This window comes from Gallus gallus, chromosome 12 (genome assembly GCF_016699485.2).
Source record: "Gallus gallus isolate bGalGal1 chromosome 12, bGalGal1.mat.broiler.GRCg7b, whole genome shotgun sequence".
In the NCBI taxonomy this organism is placed as follows: Eukaryota; Metazoa; Chordata; class Aves; order Galliformes; family Phasianidae; genus Gallus; species Gallus gallus.
In genome coordinates, this window is record NC_052543.1 from 11645356 (window position 1) to 11662099 (window position 16744).

The 16744-nt window shown below is 61.7% G+C and overlaps 3 protein-coding genes across 15 annotated transcripts; 2 read left to right on the forward strand and 1 right to left on the reverse strand.

Moving 5' to 3' along the window:
- The first annotated feature begins 130 nt into the window (after positions 1–130).
- Positions 131–11328, forward strand: BRPF1 (bromodomain and PHD finger containing 1). 9 transcript variants are annotated; one of them, XM_015293133.4, is made up of 13 exons: positions 131–864; positions 2058–3017; positions 4697–4853; positions 5949–6080; positions 6464–6610; positions 7466–7778; positions 8342–8656; positions 9242–9529; positions 9615–9762; positions 10130–10266; positions 10359–10477; positions 10653–10807; positions 10894–11328. In XM_015293133.4, exons 1-13 carry the CDS (start codon positions 245–247, stop codon positions 11096–11098), a joined length of 3696 nt encoding a protein of 1231 aa, XP_015148619.1. In that variant the 5' UTR covers positions 131–244; the 3' UTR covers positions 11099–11328. The 9 variants fall into 9 exon arrangements, with proteins under 9 accessions (XP_015148619.1, XP_015148622.1, XP_015148620.1 ...); XM_015293136.4 differs by having other exon boundaries at positions 10915–11328; XM_015293134.4 differs by having other exon boundaries at positions 8345–8656.
- Positions 11329–11421: 93 nt separating this feature from the next.
- OGG1 (8-oxoguanine DNA glycosylase) lies at positions 11422–13388 on the forward strand. 3 transcript variants are annotated; one of them, XM_015293141.4, is made up of 8 exons: positions 11422–11484; positions 11704–11915; positions 11996–12228; positions 12296–12475; positions 12543–12721; positions 12785–12926; positions 13004–13053; positions 13144–13388. In XM_015293141.4, the coding sequence occupies exons 2-8, from the start codon at positions 11806–11808 to the stop codon at positions 13237–13239; spliced, it is 990 nt and encodes a 329-aa protein (XP_015148627.2). In that variant the 5' UTR covers positions 11422–11484; positions 11704–11805; the 3' UTR covers positions 13240–13388. The 3 variants fall into 3 exon arrangements, with proteins under 3 accessions (XP_015148627.2, NP_001264767.2, XP_015148629.2); NM_001277838.2 differs by having other exon boundaries at positions 11741–11915; XM_015293143.3 differs by having other exon boundaries at positions 11741–11915; positions 12821–12926.
- CAMK1 (calcium/calmodulin dependent protein kinase I) lies at positions 13336–16665 on the reverse strand. 3 transcript variants are annotated; one of them, XM_015293347.4, is made up of 12 exons: positions 16592–16665; positions 16131–16242; positions 15415–15546; positions 15147–15221; positions 14929–15067; positions 14730–14856; positions 14574–14649; positions 14381–14493; positions 14219–14297; positions 14039–14126; positions 13825–13957; positions 13336–13731 (listed from the first exon to the last, which is right to left on the reverse strand). In XM_015293347.4, exons 2-12 carry the CDS (start codon positions 16214–16216, stop codon positions 13676–13678), a joined length of 1104 nt encoding a protein of 367 aa, XP_015148833.2. In that variant the 5' UTR covers positions 16217–16242; positions 16592–16665; the 3' UTR covers positions 13336–13675. The 3 variants fall into 3 exon arrangements, with proteins under 3 accessions (XP_015148833.2, XP_015148830.2, XP_015148832.2); XM_015293344.4 differs by having other exon boundaries at positions 13336–13734; XM_015293346.4 differs by having other exon boundaries at positions 13336–13734; positions 16340–16665.
- Between the last annotated feature and the right edge of the window lie 79 nt (positions 16666–16744).

The window sequence follows — 16744 nt, forward strand, 5'->3', positions numbered from 1 at the left end:
GCTCTCCGCCGCTCCGCCCGCCCCTCCCCGCCCTCCCGCGGCCCGTCCCGCCCGCTCCGCCGGCGCGGTGGCGAAAGTGCGGTTGCTAAGGCCGCCGCGCGCTTTACCCAGCGGCGCCCCGCGCTCCTCCATTGTTGCGGGCCGGGCCATGGCGCGGGCGCGGGGCCGCTGAGCGCGGCGGGAGGCGGCAGCAGGGCCGGGCCTCGGCGCCCCAGCGCCCCCCGCACGAGGCCGAGGCCGCGCCATGGGGGTCGACTTCGACGTGAAGACGTTCTGCCACAACCTGCGGGCCACCAAGCCGCCCTACGAGTGCCCGGTGGGCAGCTGCCGTAAGATCTACAAGAGCTACAGCGGCATCGAGTACCACCTGTACCACTATGACCACGACAACCCGCCGCCGCCGCAGCAGCCGCCGCTCCGCAAGCACAAGAAGAAGGGCCGCCAGGGCCGCGCCGGCGCCGCCGACAAGCAGTCCCCCAACCCCTCGGAGGCGTCGCAGTCTCCGGGCCGCGAGGTGATGACCTACGCGCAGGCCCAGCGCATGGTGGAGGTGGACCTGCACGGCCGCGTGCACCGCATCAGCATCTTCGACAACCTGGACGTGGTGTCGGAGGACGAGGAGGCCGCCGAGGAGGCGCCGGAGAACGGCGGCAGCAAGGAGAACGGCGAGAGCCAGGCGGCCGCCGCCGCCGCCGCCGCGCCCAAGTCGGCCAAGCAGAAGAGCAAGGAGAAGCGCAAGGACTCCAACCACCACCACCACCACAACGCCTCGGCCGGCGCGGCCCCCAAGCTGCCCGAGGTGGTGTACCGCGAGCTGGAGCAGGACACGCCCGACGCGCCGCCGCGCCCCACCTCCTACTACAGGTAGCGCCGTGTCCCCGCCGCCCGGTGCCGCCCCGCGGGATGGGCTCCTCGTGCGGCCGCGGGGCGTTCGGGTGCCGCCCGGGTGCGGTGTGCGTGCGGCGTTCCTTTGGTGCCCGGGTGGTTATAAGGGCTGAAGGGGACCTCGTAGCAAACGCGGGGAGCGACTTCTTGCGGTGTCCGGGTGCTAGGGTGAGGGGGAGTGGGCGTAAGCCACTTCGGTTGGATGGTAGGGGGGAAATTCCCTGCTCGGAGGGCGGTGAGGTGCTGGCGGAGCTGCCCAGAGCTGGGGGTGCCCCATCCGTGGAGGTGCCCGTGGCCGGGCTGGTGCGTGGCAGCCACCCCGCGGCAGGGATTGAGCTGTGTGGGCTTTAAGGGCCCTCCCAACCCAACCATCCCACGGAAGAAGGAAAGTTTCCTTCTGCCCCCACCCACTGCTCTTTGCAGACACTCCGGGATAAGTCAGGACCCCCCAGCAGCAAAGTTCAGCCACACCGTGTGTGCATTTGCAGGCTTAATGTGTTCTCTAACCCTACGGGTTTTCCATGCGAGGTTTGTTAAGTGGGCAAAATAATCAGAGAGCCAGTATTGAGCATTGAAGTGATGCTCTCACAGCCATCTCTGCCCTCTTAGCCACCGTGCTGCCTAAGAGGCTGGCACCAAGCTGCAGGCACAGAGGAATAACGTGGGCTTGTGGCACGCTGCTGGAAAAGAGGGCTATCCATAAGGTGTCTGCATGGTGCTCCATGTGGCGCTGCACTCTGACTGCTGGTTGTTGCTGGATGGAGCAGGACAGATGGAACAGGGTGCAGGGGCTTCTGGCTTTTCCCCACAGTTCACCTTGCCTCACCCACAGGTGACAGCAGGCAGAATTACCAAAACACGGCACTGTCTGCACCCCATCTGCAGCAGGGCCAATGCTCTTGTGTCTGGGGAACAAGGTTTCTGTCTCTGGAGCACCGGGTGCCCACTTGCTGGCTTGTGCAAGCTCCTGTCTTGCGTTGATGAGTCTCCAACGTCTGCAGCTTGTTGTTTTCTCTGAACACCCAGCTGCGTTGTGCCAAACACACCCCAAGCAGTGCAGCAGCACCTCCAGCTTCTGAGCGCTGCTGCTTCTTTCCTGTTTTGTTGTTGGGTTTGTTTTTTTTTGGCTGTAACATGCAGAACTCTCACCCTCTCGTGCTTTCCCCTTCCAGGTACATTGAGAAGTCAGCGGAGGAGCTGGACGAGGAGGTGGAGTACGACATGGACGAGGAAGATTACATCTGGCTGGATATCATGAACGAGCGGCGGAAGACAGAGGGCGTCAGTCCCATTCCCCAGGAGATCTTTGAGTACCTGATGGACAGGTTGGAGAAGGAGTCGTACTTCGAGAGCCACAACAAGGGGGACCCCAACGCCTTGGTTGACGAGGATGCCGTGTGCTGCATCTGCAATGACGGGGAGTGCCAGAACAGCAACGTCATCCTCTTCTGTGATATGTGCAACCTGGCCGTGCACCAGGAGTGCTACGGGGTGCCCTACATCCCCGAGGGACAGTGGCTCTGCAGGAGGTGCCTGCAGTCACCCTCGCGAGCCGTGGACTGCGCCCTGTGCCCCAACAAGGGCGGCGCGTTCAAGCAGACGGACGATGGGCGCTGGGCACACGTGGTCTGTGCCCTCTGGATCCCAGAGGTGTGCTTTGCCAACACGGTCTTCCTGGAGCCCATAGACAGCATCGAGCACATCCCCCCCGCGCGGTGGAAGCTGACCTGCTATATTTGCAAGCAGCGCGGCTCTGGGGCTTGCATCCAGTGTCACAAGGCAAACTGTTACACCGCTTTCCACGTCACCTGTGCCCAGCAGGCTGGACTCTACATGAAAATGGAGCCCGTCCGTGAGACGGGAGCAAACGGGACCTCCTTCAGTGTGCGTAAAACTGCCTACTGTGACATCCACACACCTCCAGGCTCCGTGCGCAGGCTTCCCGCGCTCTCCCACAGCGAAGGAGAAGAGGAGGATGAGGAGGAGGAGGAGGAAGGAAAGAGCTGGAGCTCCGAGAAGGTGAAAAAGGCGAAGGCCAAGTCTAGAATCAAAATGAAGAAGGCGCGGAAGATCCTGGCAGAAAAACGAGCTGCAGCACCTGTGGTTTCTGTTCCCTGCATCCCCCCCCACAGGTACAACTTGTTGCCTTCCCCTTGCTGTGGAGAAGCCTCTCCCTTACTCACCGTCTCACGTCCCACTTTGCATGCAGGCATTATCTTTTTGCACAAGTGCTTTTCACATCGCTCTTCCCCGGGGCTGTTTGTGGTTTCCTCTGGCTTTCCTGCAGAGAGGAGTGAGATGTGCAGCCCCACGAGGTGCCTGTACAGGAAATAGATGCCGCTGGCTTCATGACAGCAACCGAGCTTGGCTAGAGGTGGCAGGAAGCAGCTGGGGGCTCCCAGAGCTCTTCTCCTGTGTGTTGGAGCAGGCTGCAGGAAGAAAGCAGAGGTCGCCTTCCTTTTGCTGCAGCTGGCCCCATGCAGCCCTGCTGCTTCCCAGCCTTGTGGCATGCCTGTGGTGCACAGCTGGAGCTGGGCAGGGCCGCGTTTGCCTCTGTGGCCATGAGTCACCAGCCGGGTGCTCCTCACTGCAGCTGGGACACCACACTGGAGCTGCACTCACTGGCCCTCAGGTCCCTGAGTCTCAGCCATCACGGCACGGGGCCACTGCCTCCTGGCAGGGCTCCTTCAGGGCTCCTATGGGGCAAGAGGGGGTATGCAGGCACTGTGGGGTTTGCTCTGTGGGCGGCTTGGGGGACTTGTGTGGGCAGGTCTGTGCTGCAGGGTTGATGGCTTCTTGCCATGGTGTTTGTGTGCTAACTGTATGGTATGGCTCACTCACTTAGGGTGTGTTCCATAACCCGAGTCTCTCTGTTCCCACGTGTGGATGCACTGGCAAGCTGTTTGTAGGCTCTTTCCGCTACCCTCAGGCTCACAGTGAAACCCACACTGAGATAGAAGCTGTTAACCTCACCCCAGGCCTTCCTGTTGGGATTAATTATTCTTCAAGGGCTGTTGCCAGAATGCCAACTGTCTTCCTGTAGAAGCTGTGCGCAGCCAATGACAGCAAATGAGGATGCTGTCTGCCTTCAGCTGAGGCTGATGCAGGTCGGGTCACCCTGTGTGAAGAGCTGGCCCTGCAGGACGTGGAGATACAGGGTCCACACTTCAGTCCCACCTAGCAGGGCATCTCTTAACTGCGCTGGTGGAAGAGGCTGTCTCAGTCACTTCAGGCTCTGCCATTGTAAAGAGGAGGAAAACCCCTTTTGTTTTGTTTGGGGCTGTTCAGGATAGTCCTTCCTCAGCTCCAACAGCAAGCTCTGTTCTGCTAGCGTCTGCCCACCCCTCCTCACGCTTTCCCAGTTTTGTTCATGCTACAAACTCCTCAGGGCTGCCGAGCTGTCTGGTAATGTTTGAATAGGGCCTTTGTCGTCTTGGGTGGCCCCTCGCTGCCAGCATAATAAGCCGGGTGAATCACAGCTTTGGGACAGCCGTGCTGTGGTCTTGGGGCCGCAGGGAGCTGTGAAAGGCCCAGCTGCCAGTGCCCCCGCCTTGCACCCCAACCTGGAACAGTCAGGAGGAAAGGAAAGAAAGGAAAAGGCTTTTTGGAGAGACAAGGCTGAATGTTTTTTAGTGTAACTGTCTGTGGCGTGCTGTTGCCCCTTGTTCCTTGGCCTTTCAGGGACTCCTGCTACACAAACGTGTTTGCTCAGTCTGAGGAGCACATGGGTGGCCTCGCTGCTGTGCTGGGGCTTCTGCTGTGGCCAGGTTTGCTTTGCTGACTGGGTTTGTGGTTCCTCTCCCTTCTTCAGGCTCAGCAAGATTACTAATCGTCTAACTATCCAGAGGAAGAGTCAGTTCATGCAGAGGCTGCACAGCTACTGGACTCTGAAGAGGCAGTCCCGCAACGGTGTCCCCCTGCTGCGCCGCCTTCAGACACACCTGCAGTCCCAGAGGAACTGTGATCAGGTATGCGCTGCTTTTTAGGGTGCTGAGGGGCATCCTGGGTGTATGCGTGTGCTTCCTGCGCCTTTGCAGCTGTGGGCTCAAAGCATTTACTGCATGTGGTGGTGCCTTTGGGCTCAGAAGGGGGCTGGAGAAAAGAGCTCCACCTCCCGATGAGGAAAGGGCAGCCCCAGCTGCCTGCTTTTGCTGCTTTACCTTCTCCTCCACTCTCAGCATTCAGAGATTTGCCAGACGGAGCCGCCTTTGGCAGCCTGCCATGGGAAGGGAAGCCTGCCCTGTTGTGTTAGCTCATTCCTCTTGCCGTCAGTAGGCCAGCAGCTGTGACAAAGCTGGCAGAAGTGGCTCTAACCTGAGGCCACTTGTGTCTGTGGGCATTGAGAGGGGTGGCTGGGGATCCCCAGACGTGGTCTGGAAGAAACCAAGGCCTCGCAGATCCTGAAATAGCTGTGGGAACGTTCCCTGTGGGTGGTGCTCTCAGCCTGCTGTGTGCCTCAGCCTTCAGTCAGTGCTTCACAGATGTGAGGTCTCTGGTGCCCAAGGAAGATTTTTCCTTTGGCTCTCTGTCTAAGCCTTTCTGAGCCCTTTGAAGACTGTGATCAGGCAGAGGTTTCTCCCGCCTTTGCCCCCTCTCATTTTTATTTGCTGGAGAGGAATCGAAACAACTTCTGCTCATCTTTGGCTACAACAGCAGGATAAAAGTCAGCAAGTTTTTTGATGCTCCAGAAGCGAAGGTAACCAGAGCTGTCTTCCCATTTTGCCCTGTTGCCCTTCACTAGAGCTCTGGGCAGCTGCCTGGACACTGTTATTGCTGCTCTGTGGTCCTGGGCAGCTGTCTGCATGTGGTCATGTTAGGTAGGGTATTTCCAGAGTTTTCTGGCATCCTCAGGGCTGTGTGACCATGGAGCAGGTACTGAGCTGTAGGCAGCATTTGAGCTATCTCTGTGAGTCACGCACGCGACAGCGGAGCTGGGATGTTCACTGAGACAGCGGGTCAGGCGTGCTGGTTCCCTGTACAAGGGAAGAACCCTTGCACGCAGTCAGGAATGAGGAGGTGGGAACACTTCTCATGTCAGCTCACAGTCTCTGATGTTCCCGCAGAGAGACACTGAGGATAAGAACTGGGCCCTGAAGGAGCAGCTGAAGTCATGGCAGCGCCTCCGCCATGACCTAGAGCGCGCGCGCTTGCTGGTGGAGCTGATACGCAAGCGGGAGAAGCTCAAGAGAGAGACGGTAACGACTGTTTGCCCCTCCTTGGGGAGCTGCTGGGGTGGGCGTGAGCACGGGCTCTCCGGAGTGCTTGTCAATTGCCCTCTGTAAGCTGCACGGTGGGCGCAGGGTCCCCTCGGTTGCGCTGTGCCCTGCCCCGGCAGCTCTGCATGAAGGTGGCTGCTGTGCAAGGCTGATGTGGGAAACACGGGTGCTGGGGTCTGTGCCTCTCCTCTGCTCTCTAGAGATGATGTTGAGGTGCAGCACGTACCCCGGGCACTCCCACTCGAGGAACGCGGCCCCACCGCAGCAGGGAGAGGTGGCACTGTCCTGTGGGTCTGCTAAGCTGCTCCTGGAGGCTGTCCCTGGGGCAGGATGCTCAGTCGTGCTCTGTTCTTCTGTTTCAGATCAAAGTGCAGCAGGTGGCACTGGAAATGCAGCTGACCCCCTTCCTCATCCTCCTCCGCAAGACGCTCGAGCACCTGCAGGAGAAAGACACGGGCAACATCTTCAGTGAGCCGGTCCCTCTGTCTGAGGTAACAGAAATCTACGAAGTAAGAACCCCCTCCCCCAGATTTCTGCTTCGCTCACACTTGTCCCTTGCTCACACTAAGGGCTGCCCTGGGGGGTCTCTGCTCCAGAAGCCCCCTGGGCAGCCTGCTGATGGTTTCTAGTCCCAACACCATGCACTCAAGGGGGATGCGTGCAGCACTGCCTGTCCTGGGAGAGCCAAATGCACAGCAGAAGGGGTGGTGCTGGCAGCTGTTGGTGGCCGGGAGTACAGCACTCAGCTCCTCTGCTTGTGTTACTGGTGATTCCCCACTGTCTGTGACAGATCAGGGGCTTCTGCCTGGGAAAGGCGGAATGCCTGCACTCAGCCCCAGACAGGTGGCATGCTCTTATGTGTCCTCCTGCGAAACCCTTTGCTTGGTAACAGGCTGAGCACAGCACAGAAATGTCACTTCTGGGGGCAAGGGAAGTGATTTCTGAGAACATCAGTGGTGATTCCCTGCTTAGGGAGGTGGGAGAGAGAGCGCTGGTGCTGTGCAGCTCTGGCAGCAGGTGGGCTTGGAGGTGTCCTGGCTGCGTGATCCCACCCACAACCATTGCTCCCACCCAGGCCAATCTGTTCTAAGTGTCTGTACTTACCCTCATCCCTGAGAAGCTGCAGAAAAATGTTTCTAGGTGTGTGTCTGCTCTAATAGTTTGAGTACAGCACACGGACTCTAGTCCAGAGGCATTACTGGGCCACAGCTCCTCTAGCTGCAAAGGCAGGCAGCTTTTCCAGATATGTGTTTGGACAGAGCACTGGGGAGCAATACCTGATTCCTCTAACAGCTGTTTTCTTGGAGCAGGTGGTACTAACAGGGATCCCCAGGCTCTTAGCACGGGCTCTTTTCTCAATACAGGTCCCAGACTACTTGGATCACATCAAGAAGCCGATGGATTTTCAGACAATGAAACAAAACCTGGAAGCGTACCGTTATCTGAATTTTGATGACTTTGAGGAAGATTTCAACCTGATTATCAACAACTGTTTGAAATACAATGCCAAAGACACTATCTTCTACCGGGCGGCCGTCCGTCTGCGGGAGCAGGGAGGCGTGGTTCTGCGGCAGGCTCGCCGGCAGGCAGAGAAGATGGGCATTGACTTTGAGACAGGCATGCACTTCCCACACTGCGTGACTGTAGAAGAGGCTCAGGTCCAGGACATTGAGGACGGTGGGTGCTTGTCCCCTCTCCGGGTGTAGGAGAGCTACTCAGAGCTTAAATCCCAGCAGTTGGGCACCTTAGGGCTGTTCTTGCTGTCTCCTGCTGGGCACTGAGGAACACCACTGGGAATAACTCACCCGAGAAGGGTCCTTTTAGGGTCCTCCTCTCCCTGTTCCAGCATGTGAAGGGCTGAAGGCAGACCAGGGGTTCAGGCAGTAGAACTTTCCTACTCTTGAATGCTTCAGAGTCACTTCAGCTCACATGTTTCTGCTGTATCCTTCCTTTCAAATCCCTTCCTTACAAATCCCTTTCTTTTTTACTGCTGTATGCTGCCTCAGCTGATAGGACCCCTTAGCATTCCCTGTGCTGCAGATCAGCCTGCCTTCCCCAGCAGTCCCAACTGGCTTGGTTCCCACAGGGCTCTTTCTCAGAGTGTCTTTTGGTAACGTTCTGTGCTCATGGGTGTTTGGTACTGTGTGAGTTCTTTTCCTCCTGAGGGGGAGTCCCATGCCTTTCTGTGTAAAGGGTCTCCAAAAAGTTTCTGATTCCTTTCGTCCTCTTTGTGCCCTCAGAAGACATGCGACTGCTGCTCTCAGAAAATCAGAAGCACCTGCCCCTAGAGGAGCAGCTGAAGATCTTGCTGGAGCGGCTGGATGAGGTCAATGCTGGCAAGCAGAGCATAGGACGGTCCCGCCGGGCCAAGATGATCAAGAAGGAGATCACGGTCCTGCGGCGGAAGCTGGCACACCCCCGGGACCTGGGCCGAGATGGGCTGGAGAGGCACAGCTCCTCTGCCAGGGGGGTCCTGCAGTCGCACAACCCCTGCGAGAAGGACCTTCAGACAGACAGTGCTGCTGAGGAGAGCAGCAGCCAAGAGACTGGCAAAGGTACCGCTCCTCCAAAATGCTGCTGTTTGCTGGGCAATGGCAGAGAACCACACCTGGACAGGCTGCGCAGTAGAGCAAAGGCAGGGGGACCTTGCACACAAACCTCACCCATAGCAATTCCTTAGGATCAAGGCAGGTGGTCTGTCTGGAGGATTCCCTCATCTCCCACCACTTCCCTTGCTGCTCTCTTTCTGTAGGCTGGCTGCTTACTTGCAGCAGGGATGGCCACGCTCCAAATGCCCTGCAGGGGCTGGGAGCCAAGTATGTGCCAGCTGCAAGCTCCCTGGTGCCGGGAGCTGATGGGAGCAGGTGCTGAGCCGTGCTCCTCAGAGAGCACAGCTCAGGTGCCACCTCACGAGTCCTCAGGCAGAGCTGGCAGGTGTCACTGAGGTTTGTCACCTTGGAATCCTGTTCCCCAGAGACCTGAAAAAGCAGGCTCTCGTGCAAGCAGAGAGCATTTAGGATCATTGGTTTCTGAGGTTGAAGTGGAGCTCTGAGAAATGAAACTGTTCCTTTCTACCACTGCCACCTGTTTCCTGACAGGTCCTGCAGGCTGTGGCTGATGCCTTTTCATCCCTCCTTCAGGTCTGGGTCCCAATTCTTCTTCCACTCCAGCACATGAAGTGGGCAGGAGGACCTCAGTGCTCTTCTCCAAGAAGAACCCTAAAACTGCAGGACCTCCAAAACGTCCAGGACGTCCCCCCAAGAATCGAGACAGCCAGATAGCTCCCGGGCATGGGAACAGCCCCATAGGCCCCCCGCAGCTCCCCATTATGGGGTCCTCCCAGCGGCAGAGGAAGCGGGGGCGAAGCCCACGTCCCAGCTCCAGCTCCGATAGCGACAGCGACAAATCCACTGAAGACGCTCCCATGGGTGAGTGCAGCAGCCGCAGCCCTGCAGGGAGCACATCAAGGGCACTGTGCCCTCGTAATGCTCCTCTGTTGTTTGTTATCTCCAGACCTGCCGGCCAATGGCTTCAGCAGTGGGAGCCAGCCAGTGAAGAAGAGCTTCCTGGTGTACCGCAACGACTGTAATCTTCCACGCAGCAGCTCCGACTCCGAGTCCAGCAGCAGCAGCAGCAGCAGTGCTGCCTCAGACCGTACCAGGTATGTTGCCTGCCTCTGGGTGTGCTGCTGCCACAGGCATCTGCTGGGTGAGATGTGTTACCGTGCCTCTCCCTTTCACACTCCTGTTTGCCAGTGCTGCTAACCCAGTGATAGAGGGCTGCAGGCCTGGCTGTGGGATTTGTGCCTTTTTGTGCTCTTTAACATGCTTGGGTGAGCGTACGCTCCCAGGTGAGGCAGGGCTCAGGGTTCCAGGCAGAAACACCATCCAATCTGCCTTCTGTACGCCTGCTGAGTCCCTGGTGCCGGGTGGGCTCAGTGAGCTTTCTGAGCCCCCACGATGACCCTCAAAAAGCAGTTTCTGGAGGTTTAGTGTGACTGCTGCTCACAGCTCTGCTCCCTCTCTCAGCACAACGCCCTCAAAGCAGGGCAGGGGGAAGCCCTCCTTCTCCCGCGTGAACTTCCCTGAGGACAGCAGCGAGGACACATCAGGAACAGAGAACGAATCCTACTCTGTGGGTGCTGGGCGAGGCGTGGGGCACAGCAGTAAGTGTCACAACTTTCCAGCCACACACCTGCCTGTTCTGTCAGCCGCAAGGGCCACGTCTGAGTCCTCTCTCCCCCTTTTCTCGATGCAGTGGTGCGGAAGGGCATTGGCCGTGGTGCAGGGTGGCTCTCTGAGGATGAGGATTCTTCCCTGGACGCTTTGGATCTGGTGTGGGCCAAGTGCCGGGGCTACCCCTCCTACCCGGCACTGGTGAGTGTGGCCACCTATGCGAACCTCCCAAAATCCCATCCCAGTGCCAGGGATGGTCTTGGGGCCATCAGTGGGGTGAGAGGCGGGCTCACAGCTCTCGCTACTGGAGGAATGGGGCTGTGGCCGGGCTGTGGTTTTGTCCCCTGCCTCAGCATCGGCCCCTGCTCCCTGGCAGATCATCGACCCCAAGATGCCGCGGGAGGGCATGTTCCACCACGGCGTCCCCATCCCCGTGCCGCCGCTGGAGGTGCTGAAGCTGGGCGAGCAGATGACTCAGGAAGCGCGCGAGCACCTCTACCTCGTCCTCTTCTTCGACAACAAGCGCACTTGGTGAGGCCTGGGGGGGTCGGGGAAGGGCTGGGAAACCGGCGGTGCCGCCGGGGGGAGCGCGCAGCCGCCCGTAACCCTCAAACGAGGTGGCTCCCCGCTCCCCGCAGGCAGTGGCTGCCCCGCACCAAGCTGGTGCCGCTGGGCGTCAACCAGGACCTGGACAAGGAGAAGATGCTGGAGGGCCGCAAGTCCAACATCCGCAAGTCGGTGCAGATCGCCTACCACCGCGCCATGCAGCACCGCAACAAGGTGCAGGGCGAGCAGAGCAGCGACTCCAGCGAGAGCGACTGACGCACCGCGGCACCGGGCCCGCTGCAGCTGGCCTGCGGCCTGGGGGGGCCCCCCCCGCCTTCCCGGTGCCCCCAGAGCTGTAAATACTGTACAGCCCTGCCCTTTAAATTATTCCCCCCGGGAGGGGGGGGGGCGGCCCCGGGAACGGAACGGGGGCGGCGGCCCCGCGCTCGGACGTGTTTGTATTTATTTTGGAGGAAAAAAAAAAAAAAAAGATCTATTGGTTCGTACGGAGCCGCCCTCCCCAACGCCGCCGTAACGGGAGCTGGGGGGGGAGGGAGGGGCGGAGGGAGGGACGAGGGTACTTCCGGGGTTGGGCCAGTGAGAGGCCGGAAGTGGGCCAGAGCGGCGCCAAAAGAGCGGGAAGCGGCGCTCTGCGTGCCTGGGTGGGGGGAGCTCTATGGTGGCGGCGGCGGCGGCGGTGGCGGTGGCTGTGGGAACTGGACGGCGGGGGGAGCGGGATTTGGGGCGGCGTGGGGATGGGAACGGTGAGAGGATATGGGGTGTGCGTGGGGATTGGGCGTGCGATGGGGACGGAGATGGATGGGGATGGGGGTTCAGGGCAGGGGGCTGTGGAGCATTGTATGACAAATGGGCACCTGCAGGCATCCTCACCTGAGCTGAGCGTGCCCTGGGGCGCAGGTGGGTGTCATGGTGTGAGAGTGCAGCCCTGAGCCCGTTGCCTCTGTGGGGCCACTGCCGTCCCCATGGCGCTGCGGGATACCCCCTCGACCTGCCCGACCCTGTGGCGGTGGCTGCGCTGCCCTCCAGCTGAGCTGCGCCTGGACCTGGTGCTGGCGTCAGGGCAGGCCTTCCGGTGAGACAGCGGGGCCTTCCGGTCAGACATCGGGGCCATATGAGGCCGTTCAGCAGAGCCTGATGCCCGGTGCTTGGCAGGTGGCGGGAGAGCAGCCCTGGTGCGTGGACGGGAGTGTTGGGTGACCGCGTGTGGACGCTGCGCCAGGAGCGGGACCGCCTGTGGTACACGGTGTATGGCCAGGAGACGCCTGGCCCTGAAACTGACCGGATCCTGCGGGACTACTTCCAGCTGGACGTGGGGCTGGCGGCCCTGTACCGCACCTGGGGGGCAGCCGACCCCCTCTTCTGCCAGACAGCTACCGCCTTCCCAGGTGGGGCAGCCCCATGGGACGATGGCAGCACCCACCCGCTGGGCCCCACTGACCTGTGGTGCCGCAGGGGTGCGGGTGTTGCGGCAGGACCCCGTGGAGTGCCTCCTGTCCTTCATCTGCACCTCCAATAACCACGTGGCCCGCATCACCACCATGATCGAGCGCCTCTGCCAGGCCTTCGGCCAGCATCTCTGCTCGCTGGACGAGCAGCCCTTCCACGCCTTCCCATCCCTGGCAGCGCTGGCAGGTCGGCAGCCATCCCTTTGTCCCCACATCCGTCCCCACGTCCCCATCCTACGGCTGTCCTCCCACAGGCTCTGAAGCAGAGGCCAAGCTGCAGGCGCTGGGCTTTGGCTATCGGGCCCGCTTTGTCAGCGGCACAGCACGCGCCATCGCTGAGGGAATGGGTGCCAAGGGGCTGTGCCAGCTGCGGGCCGTGCCCTACGCTGAGGCCAGGAGGGTGCTGTGTGCCCTACCAGGAGTGGGAGCCAAGGTGGGTGATGGCGTGGGGATGGGGACGGGGTGGTGGCAGGGCTGATGGTGCGTCGCGTGGCAGGTGGCTGACTGCGTGTGCCTGATGGCCCTGGACAAGGCGGAGGCGGTGCCGGTGGACACCCACGTGTGGCACATCGCCCGGCAGCGCTATGGGGCAGCACTGGGCGCCCGCTCCCTGACCGCCCGCGTGCACCAGGAGATCGGTGAGGGCACAAACCAACACCCGCAGCTTGGTGGTGCAAGGGCTCAGCCCCCATTGCTGGCTCTGATCTCTCCACAGGTGACTTCTTCCGTGAACTGTGGGGTCCCTATGCAGGCTGGGCGCAGGCGGTGAGTACCAACCCTCCCCTCCCCCACACACACACCTGGTTCTCCCTCCCAGGTGTGCCCACCCAGCACTTCTCATTTTCGCCCCCCCAGGTCCTCTTCTGTGCTGACCTCCGCAAGGGCCGGGCCAGTGGGAGCCGGGCCAGGAGGGGCCGCAGCCGTGCAAGCCGTGGCGCGGGGTGCTCCTAGGGAGGGGTCACAGGGGAGTCTGAGTCTGGAGCAGAGTTTGTCTGTCTCCTGCCCACTGCATGCTGGCCCCTGGGGGATAAGCCAAGCCAGGAAGCGTTTGTCTATTTCCTTTATTACAAGGAATAAAATAGAAATGTCCATTTGGAAAACTCTTTGAACATGCGCGGGGGCAGATGTAGGAAAGGGGGTAGAGGGGGCTGGGCTGCAGCCCCCAGTGGCTGGTTGGGGGAGAGGGGGGGGGTTCTCCTGGGGGCTCCCTATGCAGACTCCTCACCCATGGGTGGGTTGGGATCACTCCAGGAGATGGTGAGGAGCAGGGCAGAGTGCCCTCCCCTGCTACCATTACCCCCCAAAAGGGAGCAGATGAGGAGGCAGCAGGACCCCCGTGGACCCCCCCCCATACCCTGTGTTATGCCCATGGGATCTCCAGACCCCCTCAGTCGGGGGGCAGGCGGGGGGTTCTGTTTGCTGGCACCCGCTCACAGTCCGACCCTGCTTATGGGGGAGGAACGTGGGGTGAGAGCCTGGCAGCACTCCCAAACCCATGAGGGTGCAGAATGGCACAGAGCGGGGGTCAGGGCTCACCACTGCTGGAACCCCCTCCCAGCCATTGGCCATGGCAGGGGCTGCTTGGCGTCATCTGCCCAGTGCCTTCCTGGCTGGTTCCCAGCTGCAGCTTCCGCATGTGCCGCACCACAGCAGTGGCATTGAAGGCTTGCTGCCAGGCACACCACCTCATCACTGCGCTGCCCCCGGCACTGCTGTGCCCCCCCCCCCCCTCCCCAAGCCCTGTGCTCACCTTCCACTTGCTCTTAGCGAAGTTCTTCTTGATCTGCTCACTCACCGACTGGTGGATATTCTTGTCCAGGGCTGTGTCCCCAGCAATCCTAGAGTGAGGGAATCAGTTGGGGTGGGGAAGGGGGGGTAACGCTTTCCCATTCATTCACCCACCCCCAGGAGGAGTGCCCCCATCCCTTACCAGGGGTGCTGCAGGGCCTGCTCGCACGTGAAGCGCTTGTCAGGGTCCTTTTCCATCAGGTGTCTGATGAAGTCTTTGGCTGAGGGCAGAGGCCAGCTGTGAGCCCCCACCCCATGAGGATTCCCACTCCCCCCCCCCAAGTCTGCTGAGCCCTGGGTTCACCTGAGTCCGAGATGTCATCCCAGTAAGGTGAGTCGAACTCGTACTCAGCCCGCAGGATCTGCTCGAAAAGCTTGGCATCGTTCTCATCGTAGAAGGGGGGGTACCCACAGAGCCTGGTGGGGGTGGGGGACAGCGTGGGGGTCACTCACAGTAACCCCTGTGCAGCCACAGCACGTGGAAGGGGAATACGTACAGGATGTAGGCGATGACGCCGATAGACCAGCAATCCACTGCCTTGCTGTAGGGCTTCTGTGCCAACACTTCCGGGGCTGGAGGGACAGCAGAGTGAGGGGGGACCCAGTGCTGTACCATGGCGAGCACTACCTGGTGTTGGCCCCCCCACGCTCACCCACATAGCCGGGTGTCCCACAGGCAGTAGACATGACGCTGCCGCAGCCCTCGATCTTGGAGAGCCCGAAGTCGCTGATCATGATCTTGGAGTCCTCCTCCAGGCTGTAGTACAGCAGGTTCTCGGGCTGCAAGAGGGTTGATGGCAGAGAACCCCCAGTTTTGATCTCCGTGGCCCCCCCTCTCCCTGCGCCGCTCACCTTCAGGTCGCGGTGCACGATGCCCAGGTCGTGCAGGTAGCGCACAGCATCCAGGATCTGCCGGATCAGCGTGCTGGCATCCCGCTCCGTGTAGAAACCCTTCTCTACGATGCGGTCAAAGAGTTCCCCTCCCGACACCCTTGAAGGGCCACACAACACCATCAGCCCTTCCTCGTAGGGGCGGTCCCTATCCAGTAGCCCCCAAACGTGTCACTCACAGCTGCATGATGAGGTAGAGGTGGCTGCTGCTCTCGTAGATGTCATCCAAGGCCACAATGTTGGGATGCTTGATCCTACACGGTGGGGTGAGAAGGGCTGGGATCAGCCCCCACCAGCTGGCAGCGGGGCAGGGAGCAGCAGCACCATGTGCCGGGCTATTTAGGGCCGTGCTGATAACACCCGGTGCTGGGTGCTGGCAGCGGGGCCACGCTAGGGTGGGGGCATCACAGGACCCCCCCGCCCCCATCCCAAAGCAGCCCCCCCTACTTGTGCAGGACGGCGATCTCATTCTCAATGCTGGCTTCCTTCCCCTCCAGCGCCTTCTTGGCGATACACTTGATGGCCACCAGCTTCTGGGTTGCCCTCTCCTCCGCCAGCACCACTTCAGAGAAAGCTCCCCTGGAACAGGGGGAGCAGGGTGAGCCGGGGGGGCACTGCTATGCCACCATTGCTATGGTGACGAGCGGAGAGTTGGGCTATTTATAGGGGAACGGTGAGCGGGAGGGGACGGCGGGGCCGTGGGACGCGGGCAGTGCCACTGCTGGGGGGCGCGCGGTTCACCCCGGGGACACGTGGGGTCCGTGGGGCGGCGGCGCCCAGGTGGGGCAGGTGGAGGGCAGCCCGGCCCTAAGCCCTGCTGTAATTAACCCGGTAATCCGCCCTAAGAGCCTTACGGCGCCTCAGCAGCACCGGGCCCCACCACGCGGCGCCACCGGGACCCACCGGGACCGCCGCGGCCAACACGGCGCGGGCAGTGCCGCGTCCCCCTGCGCGTCCCCACGCCCCGCGTGCGCCCATCCCGCGCTCGTCCCGATGTCCCCGGCCTATCCCCGTGCGTGCCGCCCCGCGGGGCCCCCGCCCTGGGCCAATATTTGAGCTGGCCGAGTTCCACGCGGCGCCGTCGGCCAGAAGATGCCACGGGGATGGCAGCCATCCCGCAGCCGGTGCCGCCCGTCCCGTGCCCGGTGCCACCTGCCACTCACGTGCCCAGGACCTCTCGGAAGTCGTAGATGCGGCGAATGTCCTCGGTCCTCTTCTTCCAGCCGGGCGCGGGGTGTCCCAGCGGCATGGTGGTCGTGCGGCCGCGGGCTGCGCCTGCGGGGGGGGTGGGGGGGGGGTCAGGGACACGGCGTCCGCGTGGCAGCGGGATGCCGCGTCCGCGGGGCGACGGGATGGGGGTATCGCGGTGTACCCTCGGCTGACGGAGGGGACGGTTGGCGGGGACGGCGTGCTGCGGGGATACCGGGCCGCCGCAGCCCCCGCGCGCGCACCCCACGCGTGACACAGCCCCACCACGGGCACGGCCCGCGCGGCTCGGGCAGCGGGGAGCCCCGCACATGGCACCGAGCCGCCGACCGCGGGGTCGCGCACCCTACGGCCGCGAGTGGGCGCGGCCGTTACCCCCCGCGTGGGCCCCGCCCCGCCGCGCCCCGCCCGCTCTTACCGACGGTTGCGGCGGCCCCGGCCCCGCGCGGAGCAGCGGCGACTCCTCCTGGCGCGGCACCGCCGGACAGCGCTGACGTCACGGCCGGGGGCGGCACCCGCCCGCCGCTTAGCCAATGGGGGGGCGCGGGCGGTGAGTGCCCACGCGTGACCG